The sequence below is a fragment of the Corvus brachyrhynchos genome, unplaced genomic scaffold, assembly GCF_000691975.1.
Source record: "Corvus brachyrhynchos isolate BGI_N302 unplaced genomic scaffold, ASM69197v1 scaffold128, whole genome shotgun sequence".
NCBI classification, from domain to species: Eukaryota; Metazoa; Chordata; class Aves; order Passeriformes; family Corvidae; genus Corvus; species Corvus brachyrhynchos.
Window position 1 is genome coordinate 262,234 of NW_008239648.1, and position 26,375 is coordinate 288,608.

At 36.8% G+C, this 26,375-nt stretch overlaps 1 protein-coding gene across 1 annotated transcript in view; it reads left to right on the forward strand.

The window, feature by feature from the left end:
- Positions 1–877: 877 nt before the first annotated feature.
- The window catches only part of FBXL17 (F-box and leucine rich repeat protein 17), a 272,821-nt gene continuing 247,323 nt past the window's right edge, over positions 878–26,375 (forward strand). Inside the window, exons 1-4 of the mRNA XM_008639844.2 lie at positions 878–925; positions 4,175–4,297; positions 7,424–7,681; positions 8,402–8,533. Coding sequence (XP_008638066.1) covers positions 878–925; positions 4,175–4,297; positions 7,424–7,681; positions 8,402–8,533 — 561 coding nt within the window. The remainder of the gene's footprint in view (positions 926–4,174; positions 4,298–7,423; positions 7,682–8,401; positions 8,534–26,375) is intronic.

The following is a 26,375-nucleotide window of genomic DNA, read 5'->3' on the forward strand; positions in this document are numbered from 1 at the left end:
GCACTTCCACCAGCTCCTTCGGGGCCCATGGATCCTGTTTGGTGCCGTAGACTTGTGTGTGTCTTAAGTGATGTAGCAGGTCACTGACCATTCCCCTGTGGATTATGGGGGGGACTTCATTCTGCTCCCTCTCCCTGTCTTCCAGTTCAGTGAGCTGGGTACATGGAGAGCAACCAGTCTTGCTGTTAAAGACTGAGGCAAGGAAGGCATTGCTGGTCTTCAGTGAGTGTGTGTGAACAGTTTTATTTCAAAGCAAGAGCTTGTTGTTAAAGAATTTACTGTGTCTGGAAGGTATGATAAGGCTGTCAGTGGGGAAGATTGGGTATCCTTGAATGGGATGTAGCCTGAAGGCTCAGAGATTCTCTTGCATCCATTGAAGGGAAGAGAAACACATTGATCTTAACAATGACATGAAAGGGTGAAGCAGGGGGAACTGACATCTGCATTAGGAATTTGAGCTGGAAGAGGGTGAGATTAGAGAGAGTGAGTGAGTGAGTTTTCCAGAACTCTGCTACCTCTTCCCCTGCCTTTTGCCAACAGAGGGAAAAAAGAAATGTAAAATGGTTCTAGAAAAAGCTATTAGACTTTTTTTTTCCTTTACAGTGCTGAAGGATATTCTGGTGTTTGGAAGGGGGATTAGGCAGAGTTGAGGGGGAACAAATTGAATGGTGGATATGAAAGTGTACATGTTTGAGTACAATTTTCAGGAATTAAATGTGCTAACTAGTAGAACCATTGCCTTCAAAGTTCTCTGTCATAAGCAGGAGTTAAATGAACAGCCTTGTGGGTAGGAACGGTTTTAGATTCCAGCTGTGTTTATACATCCTTGGGAATTAGAAAATTTAAGTCAGGAAAATTAAGCTGCCACAGTATCAGTATGTATCTAGAGAATAATACTGAATTAAAGGGTGCTGAAGTCATCAAAGTGAGTCAAAGCATTTTATGCATTAGTGTAGTATTTTAACCAGTAATGAGGCTAATCCCTTAATGTAAGGGTGATGTGCTACCACCTGGAATAGTATAGTCCTTGCTACTAAGTTCCATTTAGTGTAATTCAATACGTCGTCTTTTAACAATTGCGAGCTCTGAAGAGAAGCTGATGTTTTACATGGCATTATTCAGCATCCTTTTATAGCTGGAACTTTTACAGCTACTACAGACAATAAAACTGGCAAGACCTTGTTTTTGAGCACTACCGCTTGTGTAGCTTACAGGGTTACTCCTGTGTGTGCTGGGACTTCTGCAAAGACTTGGTATCACTTCTCGTCCTGGTGGCCTCACTCACTGTTTTGTAAGAAGTCAGTTTGCAGCACCTGTACTTCTTAATTGTCTCTGCTTCTAGACTTGAGTACAGCATGGACTAAAACATGGCTACAAATGCTTTTGGACGTTTTTCAGAGTATTTTCTATGCAGCAGTACTGTTTGTGTCAAGTACACAATCAAACTTGTTTCTTTTTTGTTTTGTGGTTGCTACAGCTGTTTCATGCGGGAGTAACAGGTTAGCAGTAGGTCTGTGATTTGTGAGGGCTTTCAGCTTTTGTTGGGATGGTAGTGTGCTGGGTTGATCCTGGCTGGACACCAGGTTCCCTTCCAAAGCCCTGGCACCCCCCTTCTTGACTGGTGAGAGAAAACATGAGGAAAGGTTCACGACAGGGAGAGATAACTCAGTGATTACTGTCCTGGGTAAAACAGGCTGAACTTGGGGAAATTGGTTGACTTTATTACCAGTCAAATCAGAGCAGTATAATGAGAAGTAAAACCTACATCTTTCCTAACCTTTCCCTCCTTCCCTGGCCTAACTTAATTCACAATTCTCTACCTCCCCCCGCCATTCAGGAGTACCAGAATAGGGGTTACCGTCAGTTCATCATATCTTGTTTCTGCTGCTCCTTCTTCATCACATGTTCTCACTCTGTCGTCTCTGGTTGCAACTTGCTTGATGAATTTTTTTTTTTTTCCTTCTTGCATTATCCCAGAGGTGCGACTGCCATCACCGACAGACTCAGCCTTGACCAGCATGGGCCCATCTTGGGAGCCGGCTGACACTGGCTCTCTAAGATGTGAGGGAACGTTCTAGCAGCTTCTCAAAGAAACTGCCTTTGTAGCCCCCCTACTCTCAAAACCATGCCATGCCAACACAGTATAAACAAAATAAAATACAAAAATTATTTATGGGCGGCTTTCATTTTAACAGTGGCAGCTGTATCAGCAGCAGTCTTTACTATTTCATGTTTACTATGTTCTTCAGAACCGCAAGCTGTTGTTTCTCAAAGTAAAGGTGGTATTTCTACAAATAAACATACTTTATTTCTCACTTGAGTAAAGATTAGTTGAAGTATTTTGTAATGCCAACCTTGATATCCTTTGTTAATATTAACTGGAGTCAGTCAAATGTCTGTCTAAACATCATGTGGATCATGTTGCTTTGTTCTCTTCTAAGTTTTTTATAACTGTTAGAAGATTCAGTTTTCTGTTTCATACCAGTAGCAGGAACTCAAATTTCCTACTGCTCTTATAACTTAGAATTACTGAGCATCATCAGACTATCACCTTTTCTAATGTTTAGAATTACTCTTTTGCAGCAGAAATGTCAGATGCCAGATTGCCACTTACTATTCAGCGCTTTCTTTCTGCTTGACTGAGGGCAATGGTATTTTTTGAGTGCTGATTGCAGCCACCTTCTGGTTCTGTGCGTGGTCTTGCCAGTACAGACAAGATCTGCAGGAAGAAAGCAGACACTGGTTGTTTTGTTTGCACTTCTGTCTGCTGTCTTTAACTGGTTCCCTCATGAGAAGCAGACACTGACTCTGGTAATGGCCAAGCAAGGCCTGTGGGGAAATGCGGTTCACGCACAATCCTTCAACACTGAGGAGTCTTGCATAAGAGATTGAAAGTTTCTCATTGCTGGAAAAAGAGGGGAATGATAAATCTTGCAAGCATTTATAGTGTCATGAATTTGACCTCCTCCCCTCGTATTAGAGCTCTGCTTCATCAAGGGTTCTTGTAGGGATATACGTATTTAAAACTGCTGGGATAAGCCATCCCCTAGAACAGAGGGTACAATTATGGTTGTTATTCTTGACAGTTCGTTGTCTAGTCTCTTCCAAAGACCACCCAATGACCAGAGTTCTGTTAAGTTACCATTATAGTTCAATGCTTCATTACTCCTTTTTTCTTGCATGTGTGTTTTCCTCTTTGCCATCCCTTTTCCTTGACTAAACAGTCCTAGTAGTTTCCTTGAATGTTTTCATATTTTCTAGACTTCAGTGCTTTCCTATGGATACTGTCCAATATTTTCAGATTTTCTTGAGAAAATTGCCTGAGATTGGCAATAGTACTTCTATTTAGTACTTGATGTCCTCAGATCAGTGGGAGGACTTTTTAATGTTTTGCGGTCTGTACTCCTGTGTAGGTATAATGCCACTACTGCCTTTTCCCATTATAGGATCACATGTAGATTTAAGTTCATTTGTGGTGGCAGGGTACCTTCATGTGAACTCTTCACAGACCTCATTTTTATATTTATTAGTAAGCAACAGTACTTTTAAGACAGGGATTAATGTAATACATGTTATAGCAATTTATGAGCTTGCTATAAAGTTACAGTTTATTCTTTTTTTTTTTTTTGCCAGCTGCTACAGTGCTCAAAACCTTGGGGTATAAAAGGCTAATTTTATGTTTAAGTTCTCTTCTGTGACACTGATTTACTCTGCTAATCTGCTCTACCATTCCGTGCCCCCTTCCCACAAGACTTGATGTTTTAATACCTTTATGACTCTTCTTACCAGTTTAGTTTAAAAAATAAAAAGAAAGATTTTCCATCCATTTCAGGATGGGAATGAAAGCACTTTTTAAATGGCTTGCAAATAACATTTGTAATTCTTTAGGTGTGCCATCTCAGAAGCAATTTTGAAACTTAGTCTATGAAATGAGTACTTAAGTAGGATATATTCTATGGTTGGTTATGCTAATGTGATTTACTAATACTGTCAGTTCTTGTGGGATGTAGGTTTTTTTGTTATTGTCTGACTAATCAAGCTGGAGGCAAGTACTAGATCTGTGTGTTATAATGCATGCTAATACTTTTCTTTTACAAGATGCATTTGTAATAAAATATTTTTGTCTCTAAAATATGATTACATCTGACAATTTTTTTGTTTTCTTTCTTTCCAGATATTTTCCAACTTATCTCTGAATGAGCGTTGCCTTTCAGTGTCATTAGTCTGTAAATATTGGCGTGACCTTTGTTTAGATTTTCAGTTTTGGAAGCAACTGGATCTCAGTAGTCGTCAGCAGGTATGAAAATAGCATTGTGGAAGAATTGTTTTGATTACTAAGAATTTGTTCTTAGAACTTGTACTTTTGACTAGGGGTAAACAAAAGAAACACGTAACATGGTGACACCTGTACTTTCACAGATTTTTCTGCTATTAGCTGAAAATGTCTGGACCCTTAGATTGGTTCCTTTAAATATAGTGCATTTTTTCTGAAATCAGTTGTGAAACAGTGTGAGCACAAGTGCTCTATGACATGGGTTGTGGGTTACCTGTCTCAACTCTGCATCAGGTGGTCTGGAACTATCAGACCTCTTATTAATTCAAAGACAAACATGAGCATTTCTGAGGATGCCGTAGTTGAAAGAATGGTCACATACATGGTGCTTGCTCTGTTTGTTTTAACAAATTTTCTTTTTTTTCTTTAAGGCCTTTAGCTGATCCTAGAATGAAATATTTGTGGATTCAATTTAGTGAGATCCCTAGGACCTGAGCTTTAAATTGTACAGGGTAACTTTGCTCCTTGGAAACGCCACCGCCCTTAGGTTTCTTGTTGAGTAGTGACTTGCAGGGGTTTATAAATAGTATCTTGAGAGTTTCATGAAAATACAGGGTACAGAGAAATAACAACTGGAGGGTTGCGTTTGAAGAAGGATTTTTTTTCTTTGCAATTTGTCATTGTTGTGGTTTAACCCCAGCCAGCAGTCAAGGCTCAGGCAGCTGCTTCCTCACTCCCCCACCAGTAGGGTTGGGGAGAGAACTGGAAGAGTAAAAGCTACAAAATTCATGGGTTTAAAGACAGTTTAATGAGGAAAGCAAAAGTTACGCACACATACACAAAAAAAGCAAGACAAAGAATTAATTCACTGCTTCCTGTCAGCTGGCAGTTGCTCAGCCATCCCCAGCAGAGCAGGACCCTATCACACAGAACGATGATGCGGAAAGACAAACCCCATCACTGGAAATGTTCCCGCCTTCCTCCTTCTTCTCCTCACTTTATACACTGAGCACAGTGCCACATGGTCTGGAATATCCCTTTGGTCAATTAGGGTCGCCTGTCCTGTGTTCCCTCCCACCCTCTTTGCCAGCATGGCCATGTGAAAAGCAGAAAAAGCCTTGGCTCTATGCAATCCCTGTTCAGCAATATGAAAACCAGCACAAATCCAAAACACAGTCCCATACTAGTCACTGTGAAGAAAATTACTTCTACCCCAGGCAAAACCAGGACAGTTCTTTTCCATCTTAACACCTGCCTGATGAAAGAGCAAGAAAAAAGATTTGACTTGCTATGAGTGAAAAACAGATTGATTGCAGCAAAGACTGTTCCTCAGCTGTATAAGATAAAAGCCAAAAGGGATTCGTGTTGCTCTCCTGCCGTCTTTGGTTAAAGATAAATCTCATCTATGCCAAGTGATGGATAAGTATTTCCGAATCGTCCTTTATGTGATTGTCTTCTTTTAAGATTATTGTCCTTTTGGCTAACTACAATGGGTATAGATGCAAAATGGATGGAATGGTTTTTTACAAAGGTATTAAGGCAACTTTGCAGCGTGTCCAGACGCTGCTCTGTCAGCCACTCTAGCACCCACCACCCACTTGGGACCAAAGCCCCCCTGCACTTGTGGCCCCAGGGAGGTGATGGATGCCCTGCACACACCACACTCACACAGTCAGACAAGTTTCCTTACTGGGTCAACTTCAGGTTTCGCACTGCAGAGTCTCAAACTTCTGGGTCCTTAAAATAATGTAATCACTGGGCAGCAACAGAATAACAGCTCAAGCTGGAGGAGGAGGGACCCGCAACCCCAACCTCCTGGGCTTTTATGCCCTCACAGTCTGTGCCTGGGTACATCTGGGTGCCCTTGGCTCCTGCTGCGTTTCCAAGTGTCCTCACCTGGCTGTGTCACAGGTCTCTGTGCCCTTTGTTTTGCAAAGGATTCGCACCAGTTCATGGCCTTTTGCCTCTGGCTGTGCCACGCAGAGCTCAGCCTGAGCTCCACTGCAGCTGCACCCCAAGCTACCTGCCCTGAGTGTATTCCTCAACAGTCCTCACTTTGGTTTAATCGAGCATACCTGCTAATATATTAAAATGAAAAAAACCAAAAGTTTTAAGACATTGAAACACTGCCCTTCCATACAGCATTACTACCAGTACCGAACATAATAGAATGAAAGCTAACATGTTTGTCATAGGACAGAAATTATTATCAATATGAAGTCACATATATTTCAGTAAACAAAGGCAGTAATGTTCATTGGCTACAAGTTACATAGTTCTGTTATTTGTTAGTAGTCTACCTTCTGTTGGTTAAATGATTCCCTCAGTTCTTGGGCTAATTAGTCCACATACTCCGTCTTCCTCTTGTGTTGGTGTGTTTCTTGGGTTGGTGGTCTGTGGTGTTTGCCATCCCCCCTTGCCAGAATCGCCTTTTACCCAGTTGGAGCTGATTCAGCCCAGTTGCTGAGTTGGTTTTGTTAGTTTCTTCCTTATCTAGGGAGTTCTGCCAAATGTCATTGTGGTCTGTAAATTCTGCATTCTTTGCGTCCACTATCAGTAGTATATCACTCTCCCCACGCTTTGTTAACCTCCCCTAGGAACTGAGGTCATTGAAGCACATCAAGCCTTAAACCTTAATAAGTCAATTCTACCAACAAGTAATTTATCTTTCTAATACCTGGACATCACAGATAGTCTATTCATGGCTGAAAAGAGGAGTAGGTCTGTGGTTACCCTCCTAACTCTGGAGCTCAGTCTGATACTTGAGAACTTCTGTCAAGTTGGGCAGCTGTTTGGCATTCTTTTTGTGGTAACATAAATTCCTGCAGCTGCCCATATTTTTTTGTACTTGTCTAGCTGTTGCCTCTCCCTCTGTGAGCTTTATCACGAAACTATCTAGCTACAGTCTACGTAGTCTGTCAGAACTAGCTTTCCCCCAATTGTCCATATTCTATCAAAACCATCAACCCCACCCCCAAAACCAAACCAATTACAGTAAAATATTCAGCCATAGGTGGTATTTGTAAAGGTATAATTTAATTCTCCCTGTAGCTCATGGAAATGCATCTTACAAACAACCATTTTTGTCCTAGGGACATTAAAGATCTTTATGGAAAAAGTTATATGTGAGTATTTGTTTTTTCTTTGCAGGTCACCGATGAGCTGTTGGAAAAAATAGCATCAAGAAGCCAGAATATTACTGAAATCAATATTTCTGATTGTCGCAATGTATCTGATACAGGAGTATGCATATTAGCAATTAAATGTCCTGGGCTCCTAAGGTATACTGCCTACAGGTGTAAACAGCTTTCTGACACCTCTATTATTGCAGTCGCCTCTCAGTGTCCTCTTCTTCAGAAAGTGCATGTGGGCAATCAAGACAGACTCACTGATGAAGGCCTGAAGCAGGTAACCATCTATTCCACAAATTTCTTCTGTAAATTTAGTATATTTCAGCTTAGCAAGTGGAAGAAGATACCCTTTCTCAGGATTTAATTAAAATCACAAAAAATCTTCTGTTTTAAAAGTTGGTGTACGGAGACTTTTTTTTGGTGCAGTAAATGCTGTTCTCTAGACACTGCACATACTTTCTTTTTCTTTTTAATACCCAGGGATTAAATGATCCCTTTTGTAGTTAAGTCTGCAGTTTGATATCCTATACCTCACTTCTGTTGGATTCAATTTTCCTGAGCTTGGTTGCTATTTGAAACCTGTGTTTAAGTAACACGTTTTTGCTTCATGAATGCTGAAGGTGACTAAGATCTTTATTTGTTGGATGTGCAGGAAGGTTTCATCAACTTTCTGAGAGTGTTAAAGGAGTATTTAGGAGTTAGGGTAAATCAAATATGCTGTTGAGCATAAAGGCATTGTTAGCTACATATACACCCAGTAAATAACTTAGTTCTTATGTACTGCTCTTAGCTCCATTTGGTTGACTGTAGTTAGCAACTTCATTTTGTCGTGTATGTAGTTAGAATCTTTCTTATTTGCATTTACTGTTTCAAAGCCTGAAAAGAAAGATAATTTTTAATGGGGGTGGAGAAGCAGAAAAAAATTCTTTTCTCCCATCTCTTCATTTTAGTCAAATCCTGTTGTTGTTTATTTTACCTTTGATTTCATTAATTGCAGCTCGGTTCAAAATGCAGGGAATTGAAAGACATACATTTTGGGCAATGTTACAAGATCTCGGATGAAGGAATGATCATTATAGCTAAAGGCTGTCTGAAGCTGCAAAGAATATATATGCAAGAAAACAAATTAGTAAGTACTTACCCTGATTTTTTTCTTCTTGAGGCATTTTGATTGTCAAAGCTTTCTCTTGCTCTTTATCTTTTTAAAATTTTCTTTAGAATGGCTGCTTTTTGCAAGTGAATTGCTTAAAAATGTTTCTGGCTGTGAAAATTGCAGTTCTGCAAAGATGGCTCAGAGGGTGATGCAAAGTACAAGTTAAGCTCAATGTATTAACTTGTTTTTAAAATGACATTTCAGGAGTAATTGTTTGGGAGATGCATGGTTTGTATAGGAAAATATTTAGTTCATATGGAATGTTTATTTTGTTTCTACAAGTGCAGTAAAAACTGCGAACTTAGCTAAGCTGAAAGTTATTTGGAGCTTGGGTTCTTGATTGCAAGTGATACAGTCTGATCATATTTTCTTGAAATATGTCACTTTCTCATCAGGATAAAGTAGAGTAGTGTGCCTGTGCCTGCAGAAGGAAGTTGTTGAGGAGTAATAAAACAATCTTGTGTCCTAATTCTAAGCGGTCTCTGAAATGATGGTTTCTAGTGTAGAAAGACAGTAGCTTGTAAATGGTATAGCAGAACACTGACTTAGGCGTTTTTTAAGTTTTATATTATTTTTAAAATTTGTTTCTTGCAAGAAAGTAGTAAAACTTGCTTGCAGTTGGATTATTAACTGTCAGCTAACATCACGGTTTTAACCTTTGTTTCAAAAGTGCTGAACTGGAACAAATAAATTGTAAGAAAACAGCATACCTTGTATTCAAGAATCATTTGATATTTGGCTTCAAATAGACAAAGAAATGCTAATGCTTGAGCTTGGTTTATATTAAAAAAAAAAACCATTCTGAAATCAACAAAGAAAGAAAAAGGCAGCCAGTTATTGGTTTTGATCAGAACTGTAAAAAGTTGAAAAAGAGGAGATAGAGACCTAAACTGAGATTTCTGTACAGTTCAGATGCAGAAAAAGGGTGTGTCCCTCCTCCTGTATTGGAACAAAATCTTGAATATTGTCAAAGTTAGTCCTTCTAATACTTACCTTAATACATAAAAAACTTTAAATAAGAAAAAGAAAGAGAAATAAATGTTCTGAGAAGACTGGAAGAAAAAACATCTTTCTTCTCTGGAAGGAGAAAGGTAAGTAAATTCCAGATATTTATCTTTGAAAGGAAGAGTAAAACCTTCAAGATTTGCATAATTGTATGTGAAAGATTGCTTAATTGTAATTAAGAATGATGTGTGTTTAAATATCTCCGTAAGTGCTTGATCATTGGAAAATATGTAGGCAAGGTATTAGCTTTCCTTGTAGATACATCTTAGAGTTCTTGTCATTGAAGTTATTATTCTCTTTATAGTGTGAAATGTTACCTAAGAAGTTGTTATTGCAGTTATTAGCACTTAAAGACTTTGTGGTTTTAATATCTGAAATGTCATCAAAGTTCCTAGTTGAAATGGAACATAGGAAGTATCTTAATTTTTTTTAAGGCAATAGTGAAATGTGCTCTTTACTTGCACTCTACTTGGTTGCCTTCATTGTTGAAAATGTATCACTGATTTTTGATTAGAAATAAGACAAAAATACTTTCTGTCAAATGAATAGGAAATTTCTCTAAATTTTGTCCCTTCTAGTAATTTGTCAAGTGACTTATCAAAACTGAATTTTTGCCTAATTTTTCATGAATGTGCTTTCTTTTTTTAGTACCTAATTGTACTTAAATTCTCACCCATCGTTAATTTTTCAGGGGGAAGAGAAAGTCTTGTGGCACACTTGGTATAGCTCTGTAAAATTAAAATTCAGCTTCATAAATCTTCATATGTACACATGAAATAAGTTGTGAAGCTGTTATGAACTCCAGGGTGTTGAATCCTTAGAATAAAATAACACTTGAACAATGCCACTAGATGAGAAAGCTGAAGAAGCTGCTGTGCTTTCCCCTTGCTAGGGGCAAGAGACTTTCAAGTCTTGCTGGCAGTGTAGTTTTGTGTAATGAACTGAGATAGCTTTTAAGAAGGTCTCATGCAGTTGTAAAATAGAAATTTTCACACTCCAAGTTAAATGAAAAATACAGGAATTGTTTAATTGTTTAGTTGTGGAATTATCTTAAAAGGGAGTAATGGCTGGCAAATGGTTTGTCAAATTCTGTGGGTTACTTTTCTCCCTTCTAAAAAAATCTCCTTAGTATTTGGTGTGGCACATATTACATCCTGCTCTTCTGGTGAAGATGGTAGTTTGGGGAAATACGTATGTGTGTGTTTTCAAAATGAGTAAGTATTCATTCTGTGAAATCAAAATATTCTGTGGCAAGAAAAGTGTGCTTGATGATATATGAGGGCTTGGTCTGTGTGTTTGAAGTTCATACATTGTCAGTATGCTATAGAAAGAGGACTCCTATCCCTGCCTTTTAAGCAGCTGCCATATCATCCATGTAAATAATGTGTTTTGTATTTTCTTGTTTACTCCTTTCTCAGAGGTGCTCAAAATCATGTGTGTGACTCTTACAGGCAATTTCTGTTAATTTCAAAATGTGTAGTGCATTACAGATAGTACATGATGGTTGAGTTTTCATGTAGGCTTGTCTCACACTAATGGATTTTACACTTCAAAAATATATCTAGGCAGAGGCAACCATCAGCTAAGTAATGCCTTTGTGAGTGTTACTTTGCAGTGAAATGTGTGTGGATCAGGCAACACAGTTCAGTTGCTTCATCTGTTGCTAAGTAACTCCATTATCAGGCTGCTGAGCAGCAAGAGAGAAAGGAGAATTATGTTCTGATTGTTGAATATGCTAGACATTACATAGAAAAATAGACCATTTCCTGTCTTTGAAGTGCTGGTTATGTCATGGTAATAAGCGAAAACTGCAATTAATAAATGGGACAAAGGATGTAGGAGGAAAAAGTTAACGTTACATGGCTAACTTAACAACAGAAGGTTGTTGTTATTTGCATAACTGTTTGGGAATTGTATCTCTTCAAAACATGTTTATTTTTCCTCTGGTCTTTGAATGAAGGAATAATTATATGCTTAGCCTCTTTTCTGAAGCATACTGGCCAAATTGGGAACCTAGTTTTAAAAAAAAAATTATAACTTTTCAGGACTTAGGAAGTATGCCACTGTCTTGTCTCTCCTGATCTGCTTCCAAGCAGTCTGATACAATTGAATAATCTTACAGAATTTCAGTGTAAATGGAAGAACAGATTATAGCTCTGTCTGGACAAAACCAGACTGTCTGGACTTGTTTTATGGTTGTGATTGGTATGCTGTAACTTTTGTGTTTGCATCATGTGAATGTTTAATGTGAATGAAGCTGGTGAAAGATGAGCAGGTTAATTTCATTGTTATCTTTGCACCAACTGCTTTTTTTTATCTTTCCACCCACATAGAGAGCACATAGAGAGACTTAGCTTCAGCTGCAAAGTCAGAGAACTGCTCCCCACTAACACGTAGTACTCTCCCTGAGTGGGGGGTACTTAACCTGAACTGCTTTTATTAATACCTAAAAGGTATTAAAGGTTTTGTGAGATGGAGAACTCAGTGACTACAGTGCACCCAAAGGGAAGGGCTATCTCCAGAAGCTTTGGCACAAGCTGTCTGCTTTCCTTATTACGAATAGAGTAGATCTAGATTTGGGAGCTCACTGTAGAGATGAAGAAAAACCTTCTTCGCTTAACTAATTTGATTTAACACACTATTTCCTTTTAATTGCTTTTCTTTAACTGGGTAAATTAATGGCTAAAATTATAATGCAATGGTTGCTGAAACATTGGTGGTAGTTACAAATTTGTTTCTCCCTATTCCACCCAGTGTCTGTGGTTTTTTTGTGGTGAACTAGATATGGATAATGAGAGACAGCTTCTAAAGATAAAGTGAGGTGCAGTTTTAGATACCATAAGAGAATCACAGCATTCCTACCCCTATACTTTGTTCCCTAGCTCTCTTTTCTCTTTTACAAGCTCATTTAGGAATAGATGGGCTACTATAGTAGCTGTTATAGCACCACTTCTTCCTTTCCAATAAAATGATGTCATGAAGTAGATCCTTAAAGACAAATAATTTGTTTGATGTTTTCCAAATACGTTCATTAAGGCAGTTATATTCTCACTTGACCGTGTTTCTATTTCTTTATTAGACTCTTGACTCCTCAGTTTCAAGATAACCAAGTTTTGGCCCAGTTGCCAGTATGCTTGATACGTGACAACACTTTTAAAGTAAATATTTTACAGGTGTCTATTTAACAATTTTTTAAGATTGAGTATTCTGTAAGTGTTCTGCTTACCTTTGCAGTTTGGAGCAGATAAGAGTTGAAATTCAAGTTAACTATGATGCTATGTTTGATAGAAACTACAATGCTTAAGATATGTGAATAATAGTTTCAGTAAAAAAGGTTTAAGATATACTAAACAAAACATTACAGTTTTGTCACACAATTAAATATGTTAATTAAAATTAACATATGCTTTTAAAGCATTGACCGGGATTAACTTATTATAAGACGCATAGGAGAAAATAAACTGAATTTTCATATTTTCTGGCTAATCAGCGTTGTGTAATCTGATAAATTTATTTTTGTCTTTTAATGATATTCCCCTCCCCACTTCTGTTTTTACTTTGGGAAGCATTTCCCTTCCTGCTCTGTACTTGTCATCTGTGAAACGCTTACTTCAGCATTGTACCCTGTGACACAAACATTGGGAGGAGAGAGTATTTTGCTTTGAGTTTAGCCTAGGAAAATTGTTTCAGGCAGAAAGTCACTATTTTAAGGCATATAAACGGCACACTGTCAAATGTTTAAAATGTATGGAAATAACTTACTTTGTTTCAATGGTAACAAGTAAATGAAAGATTTTTTTTTTTGAAAAATATTCCAGATAATGTAATTTCCCTGTCCTTTTTCCATTCCCCACAATATATTCCATATGCTATTTCACTTTTTACATACAGTTGCTTAAAACTGTTCTTCTGCTTGGAGAAATTTCAGAAAAAGAATTGTTTTCCCATGTTTCTTCAGGCATACTTTCCCAAAATACTTTTGAACTACTTTGTTTCATTATTTGAGGTTTTGAAAAGGGCTGAAGTGTTGCTGCAGCAGAGTCTCAGACATTGGATTTATGAAAATAACTGGTTTAATAGAGTGGTGCAGCATCAGGTCAGCTAAGGTTGGGTGCCTTCAAAGGGGGACCCAGAGCAAAGAAAACCCCAGGCAGTTATACCCTTATGACTTATGCCCCCACCTCTTACACTCTCTTCTCGTGCCGTGTTCTAATGGTGAGTTTTGGCTTGTTGTCTTCTAGCACTTTACTGGATTCTTTCTCCATGTCCACCACACAGGCAGGCCTTTGACTGCTTGTCTTGTTGAGTTACAGCTTCTGCTGACACCTGTAGCTTTCTTATTTTCTGTTTTTTTTCTGGGGCACCTGCTCACTGGCAGAGCATGGAAAGCTAAAAAAACCACTAGTCTTAGGACAAACATTGCCTAGCAACAACCAAAACATCACTGTTATCAATATTCTTTTCATACTAAAGCTAAAACACAGCACTGTACCAGTTCCTAGGAAGATGACTAAGCAAATTAATTATTCTGGCTGAAAGCATATCTAGGTCTAAGTTCACAGCTTTTGGCCTAAGTCTGCAGCAAATCCAGCTACTGATGCTAGGCAAGCAACACAATAAATCACACAGCTTTATAACTTCATGTAGCTCATTCTATGTAGGACTTGTTTATGCTGAATAACTAGCATCTCTCAATAACTAGTTGCTTGCTAAAAAATATATATATACATATTCGGGAGGATTAAGGACTCATGGAATGGTTTGGTTTGGAGGGGACCTTAAAGAGGTCTGGTCTCAACCCCACTGCCACTACACCAGTAGGCCAGGTGGCTCAAAGCCCCATGCAGTCTTGTCCCCTTCCAGGGATGGGGCAGTCCACAGCATCTCTGGACAACCTGTTGCAGTACCTCATCACCCTCACAGTAAAGGACTCCATGCATACCAAGATTGATTTCTCTGCTGTGTACAATGTATATTACACCTTTGGATAGTGATGTTTCACCTTCTGTCGAGTACTAAATTGGAGATTTCTGAAGCAAAAACTTTGTGCAGATGGCATGCTGGTGGTACGCCCTAGTAATGATAAAGTCCCTCTTGTATTTTAGTTTCTTAAACACCTTACATAAGCACCAAAACCACCTAATGTACCATAAATGTAAGGGTCAACACTTTAAAAATGTGCTGAACAGCTATACTGATACTAAGATGAGGTATGGGAAGTCATGCTTTCGTAAGAACCATATGAGACATCTGTCTGGTAGTAAAAACATTACAGAAGTTTGTCTTTTGACAAGCTCTTCTGAAACACTTTATTAATTTTTTTAACAACATGAAATGATTCAGTCAATCTTTTAGAAAGCTAATTGATAGAACCTTACTTCTCAGAGTTCAATTTTTTTGGGTCTTTTTTTGGTCTTCTTTTGTTTAGATCTGTTGCGTTTTGACCTGGGTATTTTCCATAATACTGTTCCTGCAGTGAAATGTTTATGCCGAGTTTGACGTTAATAGAAAGGGAAAAAGCAAAGCTTGTGTACGTGTGCATAAATCAGCTACATGTATCTGCTGTAAAGGCCTTAGAACCACAATGCAGGAGTCAGGCTTCTATTTTCTGTGTCAGTAAATAACAGTGCGGTGTTGTCACCCTTAGGTGGCGGCATTGACTTTGTGTGGTGACAGGAGCTCCCGGCCCGTGCTATAGGGAATTGCCAGTGCACAGCAGATAATTTCTGAATATTGTGTTGGTTCCACAGACCCTGTGTTCCCTTCAGCTGCCAGGATTGCTGTCAGAGTAATTCTTAAATGTCTCAATAAGGTCAGCTGTATGGTTTCACCACTTTCTGCTTATTTTCTGTTTTTTTCTTTTTAGACAGATACTGCATTTGAACATTGAGTTTACTTGACATGTACAGTGTGTGTGTGTGTGTGTGTGTACACATTTAAAAGCAACCAACAGCTGGAGTTGTAATCTGTATTGTTGCATTAATTGTACTTTTTGACTCTTGTTAGGTTACATGTGGTTGATTAATGGCTGTACCTACTCTACTGTTTAAAAAACTTTCAGTTTTGATATTGATATAAAATTAGGTATTATACCACTTTAAACATTTCTTTGGGCTGTAATTTGTTACCACCTTTAGTGAACATTCTAAGTATAAAAATGTAGTACATATACTGTAAATTAATATAATTTACAAAGAAGTGAGGGGTGGAATGAAATAGTGGAAGTGCAGAACTTTTTTCTACTTTTTGGTCAGCATTATGAGATGATTATTCATTTGATACTTTATCCTTTGGGTTCACTGGTCCAAATATTATTACAGTACTTCAGTCACAAACTGAGTTCCATGATACTAGAGTGAAAAATCTTTCCACTAAAATATATGCTGCTGGATGTTAGTTACCTAAATGGAGGTGAAATTTCTGTAGTTTGTTTGTTTCCTTGTTTTTTTAGTTTATTTGTTTTTATCTGGTGGTATCTTGTGTCAAAGAGACCACTGGCAAACTCCAGATGGATCATTTGTAGGTTCTTCATCTGTTAAGTTGGTATCTTGACCCATATTTTACTTTGTAAGACTCTTCAACCAAGGATAAGCAATAAATCAAAACTGATAATATTTCTCCCAGTGAGCTGTGATGCTTACTGAAAGAGATCGTAAGTATGATGCTGTGAAGCAAGTCCCTTAAAACTGTCAGTATCATTATTTTAAAATGGTAGTAATTTGTATCAATCAAAGATAATACAAATACATTTTTATTTGTATATGACAGAGACAAGATTATGTAAAAATAATGAATGACAGGCAGGCATCTTTGTTTATATAATTTCTTTCCAGCAAATTCCAGTTGAACTTTTTTATCTTTATGAAGCTAGAAAAATGAACTTGTCAGATTTCTGAAGCTGTGTGAAAACACTTTTGTTTCCCAAAGAACTTCACTGTAACTTACATAGGTTACAGTTTGCAGTATGAGAAATCAAATCATTAAGGTACAAGTCCTACAAATGTCTAAATTCTCTCTCCTCATCTTTCTTTAGTGACTGGTATCTGGGAGCATGTAAATAATTACATGTTCTCTAGTGAGTATCTGGAGGTGCCCTTCCAGGTAGTTCTGTTCTCCAAAATGCTACGTTATTGGTAGGCAGTGTTACAGGGCAAATTAAATGGGCACAGAGACCAAACTACTGAAACGATCCTAAATACTGTCTTTTTTGAGTCAATGTTAAATTCTTACCAGTTTTAAACTGCAGCATCAGTGCCTCTGGTGGGTAAATTTTTTCATTTATACTTGGATTGACACTTAAATTGCAAATTTATCATCCATACACACTTCATGCTCTTTCATCCTAGGAATTACAGTGGCCTTTCAACTGTCATTGTTTTGGTTTTTTTTATCCAGAGTGATAATGTTTAAAAAACTGTATTTGTCTGAACTTTAGACATAAAGACTGTTGTAGTTATTGTAGCTAATTTTTAACATCCTATGCTTGTCAGAGCTATGTGTAGCTTTGCCCTAGTATTTTTCAGAGTTCTTAACTTAGTGTTCCTCCTTTTCCTTGTTTTGTATAGTTTTTTAAAAAATGTTGTTTTTATTTTTCAGTAATAACTGTTAGAAAGTTCTGTTCTATCTAGATTTATAGATGTATATCTCTCTGTGTTTGCTCACTGTTACCCTACTCCCCATCCCCCGGTGGGTATTTGAGCAATTGCCTGTGTGGGGCCGAGCTGCTGCTTGACATTAAACCACGGCAGTGGAGAAGATTGTGCTGGTGCTCTATCTCCTACCAGCTTGGCAAAGTTACAGGTATAGTTTAAGAATATTTTCTGCCTGAAACATGAAAATGTAAATCAGAAAAAAAAAAATCTAGATTATAAAATCATGGTGAGAAAGATCAAATGTGATTGGGAAGGACTTACTTTTTAATGTTCTTCTGCCTAAACATAGAGAAGAACAAAAAACCTCCAAGGGTAAGGTTTTCATAAAGTATTTTTATTTTCCTCCCTCTCAAAAGCAAAAAATACTGGATTTGGTAAAAGGGTCAATAGGCCAGCTTCATTGAGGGTGAATGTGCATCACCAATGGAAGTTTTCCAGAAGACTTCCTCTGACTGCTTCCAAGGGTTGCATTTTTACAGCGATGATGGCACAGTCATGGAGTGCTGCTGTTAGAGGTGTGGCTGTGCCTCTGCCATTGTGGCCCTTAGGAACACAAGTGCCCTGTGCCCAGAGGATTTGTTTGTAGGCCTCGTGAGTCTGGAGATGTTACCCTGCTGACACTCTCCACGGTTTTGTGCCAGAGGTACAGTTCACTGCTCTCAGGCTTTGCAATGTGCATGTAGGTGTGACAAAAGAGGTGTTTGCTTTGCATAAAATGTCAGCTTTGCAACTGTCTTCATCTGCACAATGCTCTTTTCTTGTATTTCCAGGTCTGCTTGTGTTTGGAGTTTTTGAAAGATACTTTTATAAAAGCAGTTTTATAGTTTTCTTTAAAATGGTCTTGAAGTTTGTTAATTTTTTTTTAAATTTGCTATTTAAAATACGTGAAAATGAAAGTTGTTGGTTGCACTGAAGTTATGGGATTGTTTTGGTGGGTGGGAGAGTGTTTGCTGTTAATCTTGGGCAGCCTCTTGAAAATACAGAGGATTACTCAGCCATGTAGAGAATAACTATATTGTATAACATGAGTGAGAGATTTGTGATTGTAGTCTTGAAATTGGATGATTTCAGCAACTACATAAGGCTATTTAAATATATTTGTTATTGCAGAAATATGGGAATTTCTGGAATGAAATAGTGGTTGATAATTTCTGTGGTTTTAGGCATTTCTGAAAATATCTTAATGGTGCACACTTCAGAAATTTGTACTTTATAGGTTTCAGAACACCTCTATGTAATACTGTTCTCCTTCATTTTTAGTACTGTCTGTTGTGGCTCAGAATACCTTAGAAAGTTTATTCTTCCTACAGAGCTCATTCTTGAGCTAATGTCCTTGGGTTTTTTTAGATGTCTCTTAGCACTGTGGAGTCTGGAAAGCACTGTACTGTTCCTGTGGCTCATGGACTACAATTTCCCCAGGTTTTGAAGTATTTGCAACAAAGTTTCAGTATTGGAGTGCTTTTAATGAGTTAGAAATAGTATGGGTGTTTGCAGTATGTACATCTTGTAGATGTTCTGTACTTTTTTGCTTTTTTTTTTTTTTACTCTCACTTGGGAAAGGTGTTGCAAATAAACTATTATGGAGGGGTTGCTACAGCTGATCTTTTGTTTTTTCGATTGTGATACTAGTCCTCTGTGAAAGAATGTCAAACTGCGGTGCCTGTAGAGATAAGTAATTGTTGCTATTTTTTTGCTGGGAGAAAAGCTATGTGGACAGTGAATTTTAAACTTGAATGGCACTACTTTCTTACTAATTCTATTATACAAATGGAAAATTTGGAGCACAATCATCCTTTGAAGGAAGTAATTTTGTTGTTGTTGTAAGGCAACAAAATTCTTGTGATTATATCTGGTAGGAGTGTCACATCCTGTAAAGGCCACTACCTGTCTCCTCTATATGCTTCATTCTGTGGTCGGTGAAGTTGTCTGGCAATTCAAAACTTCTTTAGTGGTAATTCTAGCCATTTCAGATACTGTGGCAGTGGCCTAGTTGTTGTTTTCATGCAGGTGTCAGTTTGGCTGCATTACAACATATACTCAGGTAGATCATTGTTTTCCTCTCCTCTAAAGCACTCTGTCCTGGGACTGAAAAGTACTGTAGAAACAGGGGGATATCATGGATTTCATGGTGAGGTACTGATGGTTTAGTTCCTTGGCTTGTACTTTTGCATGGCGGTAGTGATTCTTGGGCTGTAGAAACAGGTCTAATATATCTGTGAACCGACACCTTCTCAAAATAAAACCTGGGTGAGGTAATGCAAAAAGCTGCCATGGTAAGTTCTTTCTTTTTATTGCTAACTTTTGCTTTGCTAGTAATTTCCTCTAATCTTATGAAGATGATGATAGTGCAGTTTGTACATTAAAGTAGGCACAAGTAGAATATCGAAACACATATTTTAAGCTCCTGCTCTTACTTGTAAGGAAAATTTCAAGTATATTTTAATTAAGAACTAAACTCAGATGCCTATTTTGACTGTTTTTGTCAATTTTAAGCTATTTACTTTGTAATGCATAGAATTATGGTGTCATGTGACACTAATTTAATGATTTGTAATGTGTAGGTGTTTTTGTGTGTGCAGAACAATATCTACTTGCCATTTAGCAATAAATTTTAAGTTTGAACATGGACAAGGTGATAGAAGGTGATTAAAGATACTAAATGTACATGAAGACAGTTGAAAACTTATTGGTTTTGGTGGTATAAGCACTTTTGATTTGAAGAGTATCTCTCTCCAGTTGGTTTGCACTTAGATGCTACTAGTTCTGCAGAAATTTTTTAGTGCAATATGTATATAAATGCTCCACCATTTTTAGCATGCTATTTGAAGAAAAAGAATTTTAATATTTCATTCTATAATATTATTTGGCTTATATTTTCAAATAATATTTGCCAGTAAAAATGTAGTATTTTTGTCCGGCAGTTAAAAAAAAAATAAATTAATTCATTCTTCTTGAATTAAACATGGTTTAGATCTTTCTGTGTCTGGTCTTTTTAGGAAACCCTGCTTTGAAAGAAGATAAATTTCAATGCATAGGAAAAGACCACAGGCAGATCAAATATTTAGATACCTTGGCTTAAGAATATGTGCCTCAAATAAATTGTTCTTTTAATCTGGTAATTATATTAAAGATGCCATCCTTTATGTATCAAATCTGCCATGCATGAATTGGTGTGCTATGGCTGTGTTTACTAGGACAGGCAACTTCTGCACTAGTTAGTCTCCATCACAGGAGACTGCACCCGTCTTCCATCTATTTAATTTTCCAGGCATATTTGTTTCTGACAGATTTGACTATCCTAAAAGTAGTGTTCAATTTCTGATAGTTTTATTTTTTCAGGTAACACTGCAAATTATTTCCTTTGCTTAACATAGTAGGTGGAATTATTACTGCTTTTACTGGTTAACCTGTTTGTAATTGTATTCAGAAGACATATGATTATGGTTTTCTTGAATTTTTTTTTTTTCTTTTTTTTTTCTTTTTTTTTTTCCCCTGACTTCTTTTCTTGTCTTGCAGAAAAGATAGGCTCCTGGATGTAAGGAGTAATTACTAATGTTGTACACCACAAAATCAACATTTTTGTTAAGCAGCTGTTGATTCTGAAAACAAATATTATTGAAGAACTACCAATTAATTTCATATTGCTGTCACTGCAGTTTGTAGTACCTGCGTAAATGTCGCATAACAATTTCCATTTTAAGACCTCACATTTTCAGTTGCATATAGCTTTCCCTTGTTTTTACTCTAGATATAAATTCTTCTTCTAGCTAGGGAGTATGTGTGTATGCCAATCTTCTGTTTAGAGTTCTCATTTTTCACAAAAAAGTAAGAAATCTCTATGAATATCTGCTTATGAATCCTTAAAATGCAGGTTTTTTCTGCACCAGTTAAAAGGGACAACCACAGCAGTATTACAGATGTGCTTTTGCTGTTTTATTGTCCTTTGAAAAATACAGCTTGCCAATGTTCAAGCCAAGGTTTGAAGAGAAACATTATTATTTTCTGCATATATGTGTAATCTATGCTAAAGATAATTCATTTTGAGATGGATCACTTAAATATACATAGGGCAAGGTGACGTGACTTGGCACAGGATGAGCATTTCCTGTTCAGGGTGTGAAAAGGTTTGGTAAGGCTACCTTGTACTTCTTTCTCTACATGCTATGGTCTGCTCTAAGTGTAGGATCAAATAAAAGCAGGCAATGGTGGTTTTGTGTTGTTTTGTCTTGGTTTACTTTGGCTCATCTATGCTTTGTTCCTTGGTGGGTTTATGAGAGGAGCATGGGAAAATAAAGAAAGCGGGTAGCTCTTGACTTGCTTTGGTCTTTTCTGAGAGGCTTTCCATCCCTATAGTAAAAATCAGTGGATGGCACTGATTTTTTTTTTTGGGCAGCTTTAACTAATATGCCTAGGTTTTGTCTTGGAAAAATAAAAACAAAGTTCCTTGGTGATGGATTTTTGATGGGGTTTTTTGCTTGTTTGCTTTTGAGGTAATCATTTTATGATCAATTGGTTAATATGGCTTGGAGATTAAAGAAAGTGTGAGCTCTGGAAAAGCCTTGCTGGTGAAATCTGCTAGATGATTAAACAAACTTGCTTTCCCAGAAGTCATGTATTCTGTGATACTGAAAAGAGACTTTCTAATGGGTGCTGTTAAGCTTCACTCCTACTTTTTCCATGGTTCTCCCCAAAGTTGAAGCTAAGCCTAATCAAAGGATAGATCAGTTATCTTTTAAGTGATGCTGCTCTCCAAATACATCCAGTCTTACAGCCCATTCTGGCTTTTTTCTGCTGGAAAAAAGTGGGGATTGCCAGTCAGATTTTCCCCAAACTCATGTTTGTTTGGTTGGTTTTTTTTCCATTTCTGGGATATATTTAAGTCATTGGTGTTATTAGTATTATTTCTGAGAGTGAATGTAAGCCATTTTTATTATAGAGGATTGCTAATTTGTGCTTCACATGATCTTGTCTTTAAAATAAAAAATTACCAAAGTAATAGATGAGTGTGAAATAAAAGGAATAGATTATGAGCATCAGACTAACTTGGGAAAATTAATTCTTGAACATGTTCCCTGGCGTATAAGTTCCTCAAAATGAAAGGAGGAGGGCAAATCACATCTTAAAACATTGAGTCTGCTGGTAGGAATGGTGAAAAATGGTTTTGGATTCATCATTAGAAGTGAAATCTCATACAGCTATACAACATAATGAGAAAAATTAATTAATTGCTGAGGAATGCTTTTGCCATAGGTAGACTTTGGCCGTATAGATTGCAGGTCTAAGTTTGCACTGATATTTTCATGTTTTATTCTACGCTAACATTTTATAAGCATTTACCCATGGATTTCAGTGACAGAAAGAAAACAGTCTTTAAAAAAGACAAATCTTTTTAGCAGAGTAAAGACTAAGAAATGACTAGTAGATAGGTTGTCACTCAGTGATGGTGCACCATTTATAAATTTATGAACTTATCACTGAATTTACATGTATTCCAGTGCCTTGATGAAATCCAATCTATTGTATTAATACTGTGATTTTTATCAGCTAAACCAAAAGTCTTTATCAGTCCATTTTTAAACTATTTCTGCGTGAATTTATGAGCCTAAATCAATACTTTGACTATTTAGAGGTGAATTACACAGATGGAGAAGTTTTAAATTACCCACTATCCAGTAGCTGCTGGACAGCTTTTGAATTACTGTTGTGATTAAAGGTATTTTGGTATGCCATATGCATTTTGTTTTTGTTCTCCTCCTAAACACAAACTTATGTAAATAATTAAAATATCAATTTATAAAGTGTTTAGATTTAAAGTTAGTTGGGGTAAATTATATGCATCTGCAGAGGGTGAAGAATTATGTCAATTTTTTTTTTTTTTAAAGGCACAACACACAACATTATTTGTGAGTTGCACAACGTGTTGCCAACGTGTGATGAGTTCCGATGGATGGAGGCTGACAATTCAACCTCAATATTCTATTCCTTTTATCAAGAATGTGTTTTTTCTGACCACTGTGGACTGTTTCAGGGAATAGTGTGGTGTAAGGGCAGGAAAGGTGAATTTTCCTCTACTTAATTATTGTATATTAAAGGGGAACTGTTTATTTGTTGCTGTAGTCAAAGTTGGTCTGCGGAATGGTTTTAGAGTCTCTTATCTTTTTGAAAACTCTCTCTGCTCTCCAGTCAAGCAAAGAAAAACAGTATTCCAAAGCTCCAGATAAAAGAAAAAATCGGACTCTTCTGTTGATGGAGGATTTAACAATAGGAGCATTAAATGCTGACCTTGATTAAAAGTAAAAAGAAAAACTATTATATGAAAGATGGGGGTTTTTTTTGATTACTCATAAAACTATATTTTTGTATAGCCATGTTTTTTCTTTACCATTTCTCATCTGAAATCTAAATGATTTTGCAAGGGTTTTATCCTTGTTATTGAGTCTAATCTAGGTGTTATACAAATAGCATGTCATTTAGTAGCTGACTCATTTTTTCTATATAGTGCAAGTGGTATTGAAAATGTTTGCTGAAAGTTATTATTTGTCTCACAGAGATTTTGGGTTTTTTTTTTTCTTTTTATTCTCTCTTGCAAACTGTTTGAAGGAGGCAAGGGCTTCTGTCTTTGCAGACCATAACTCCTTTTCAAATTCAGGTAGTAGATTACAATTATGATGCAACCCCATAATTTTCCCCTTGTTGTTATTCAGTGTTATTGCAATCCTTTGAAGTTGACTGAAGTGATTTTTTTTTTTTTTCCCCCTGAAGCATTCCTTCTGTTGAGCACTTTTGTCTTTGCCTTACGTACTTTCATGGTTTATTTTCAGTTTTCACTTACTGACACCGAGCTTGTTCAAGGTCAGTTTGTTTAGCTTCATCTGTCTGATACCATTAACACTGGCATCCTCACCTAGTAAAAATAAACAAGGTTTCAAAAAGATTGTTGTTTTTGCATCAGAATGGATGCCTCAGAATGGGTGTTACTACTTCCATCAACAAGGAAGAGAAATTATCAGCAACAATCCCTGAGTTAAGGGGATATCACCCTGAGCCGATTGTAGGATCTTCTCTGCTCTGCACAAAGCAGTTATTCAGTAGGATGTGACCTGTAGAGTACCAGCAGGAAGATATGTATGTGGAGGGTGTTGGCTTGTGGGTTCTTTCCTTTCCCCTTCATACCCTCTCATACAGAGAAATGTGTCGCTGCTGCTTGCAGTTGGTCATCTTTTCCATTAGTTACAATTTCAATGAACTTTTAATCTGTTTCTGGAAAAGTGTCTAGCTCTAAATGCCTGCCATCTTTCTAATTATTACTTTGTCTTTCATTGCTAAACTTAAGTTTTGTTCTTTTTTTCTGTTGTGCCTGTTCGTTTCTTTAGTTCCAGAACAGCTGAAGTATTTGTCATCTAGGCTATATTTAAAGCTTCACATAGGCTGCCATATACAAAGATATCTCATCAGTTTGGATCATGCACATTTTGTTATATTTTGTTCAGATAAGCCTAGAAATATTTAAGATATTTGTTTTATTTTCCTCAGGTATTTCCAGTGTTTTTGTCATCCTTATGATTTTCTTTTAAATTCTGTAGCTTTGTGTTTCAATTCAAATCAGAGAGAGATCTGTTCCAATTTAATTCTCACAATTTTGTATACTTGTCGTCCCTGTATTATTTTGTTTTGAAGATCTATTATTTTACCCATTATATTAATCTAGTAACCTGTTTTTAGGTTAAATAAAAACCCATTTGCAACAAAGATGATGTAGGTATAGACACTGACATACAAGACTAAATTGTCAGAAAAAATGTGATTGTTTTATTTGAGAAAGCTGAATTTTATCGAGAAACTATGGTTACATGAAAAACTATGAAAATCATTGTTTTTCTTAAGGTAGCCAGCTTCTTTAAATACAGTGAAATGTTCCTTAAAGAGAAATTGCAGTGCCTTGGTATTCCCAATTAGTGCCTTGCACAAATTCTGACAAATCCATTTGTTGTCGTGACTTCCTGTAACTGTTATGGTTTTTGTGTGATCTTGCAAGGATGGACTTGAGTAAATCTTTTCAATGCTGATATAGTGGCCTGGAGTTTCTTGATGGAAAAGGGCTGAAAATGAGACACCTCATTTTCTATGTATTCTTTCACTTTGTTTCAGGATTATTCTAGGATGCATGTGGGGATGACAGAAAGTTATAGTCCTCTATTGCTGTGCATAATTATCTTGCCATGAGAAGTTCAGCTGGCCTCAAAAGAGGCCAGTTAGCTTCTGGAGTTTAAGTGTTATTTTTGAGAGGCAATAATTGGAAAAATTAGTTGAATTTTCAACAGAAGTTAGTTAAAAATTAATAGTGACTGGAGGTACTGATTTCTGAATTGTGTAGTGTTAATTAGACCTACAACTCTTTAGAATATCTGATTTCAGTTTTGGAAGTTAAACAGTTTACATAATTGAATTCCTATACTCACACTTAGGTCTTCAAAAAGTTTTTTTGAAATGTTTTTAATATGCTGCAAATACTTTTAATATGCTCAGTTTCTATTAATTTTGAAGAATGATCATGCAACACTCTGTGGAAGTCATGAACGTCTTATTTAGGGTATTAAATGTGTAATATTTAATATTAAGCTCTGACCCATGGCATGCAAATCTGTGCTTATGCAGAGTGGAAAAGTAAGATTGTATCCTTTGTGCTATGAGTTTCACTTCTTTTACTGGACTTCCAGACCAAAAAAGATTGTATATCTTTCAAATATATACTACCCTGAAATTTGTACAGCAATACCACATTTAATTACAAAACTAAACCGAAATTTATGTTATTATTGTGTAGTATGTGAAAACCTGTATAGTTTTTTTTGTACATTCTCCAAGTAATGTGATCTGATTTAAAGTCCTCCTCTGCCTTTCTTTACCTGCTGTTAAAACATCCAGTTGCAAGGAAAAAGTGTTATATTCACTCATTTAACTCTCAAACACTTTTTGTCAATAAAATGAAATCATATCCTGCTTTTCTCACCTTCTCTGCCCTTCCGGTGGTATGAACCAGCTGGCCTTTTGTGACCTCCTCCAACATCAGTTGGAAAACTTCAATAATAATAGCTGGGGAAAAAAATGTGCCTCCCAGTTTAACTTGAGGACATTCGCCGTCTTTTCTTTTACAGGGAAAG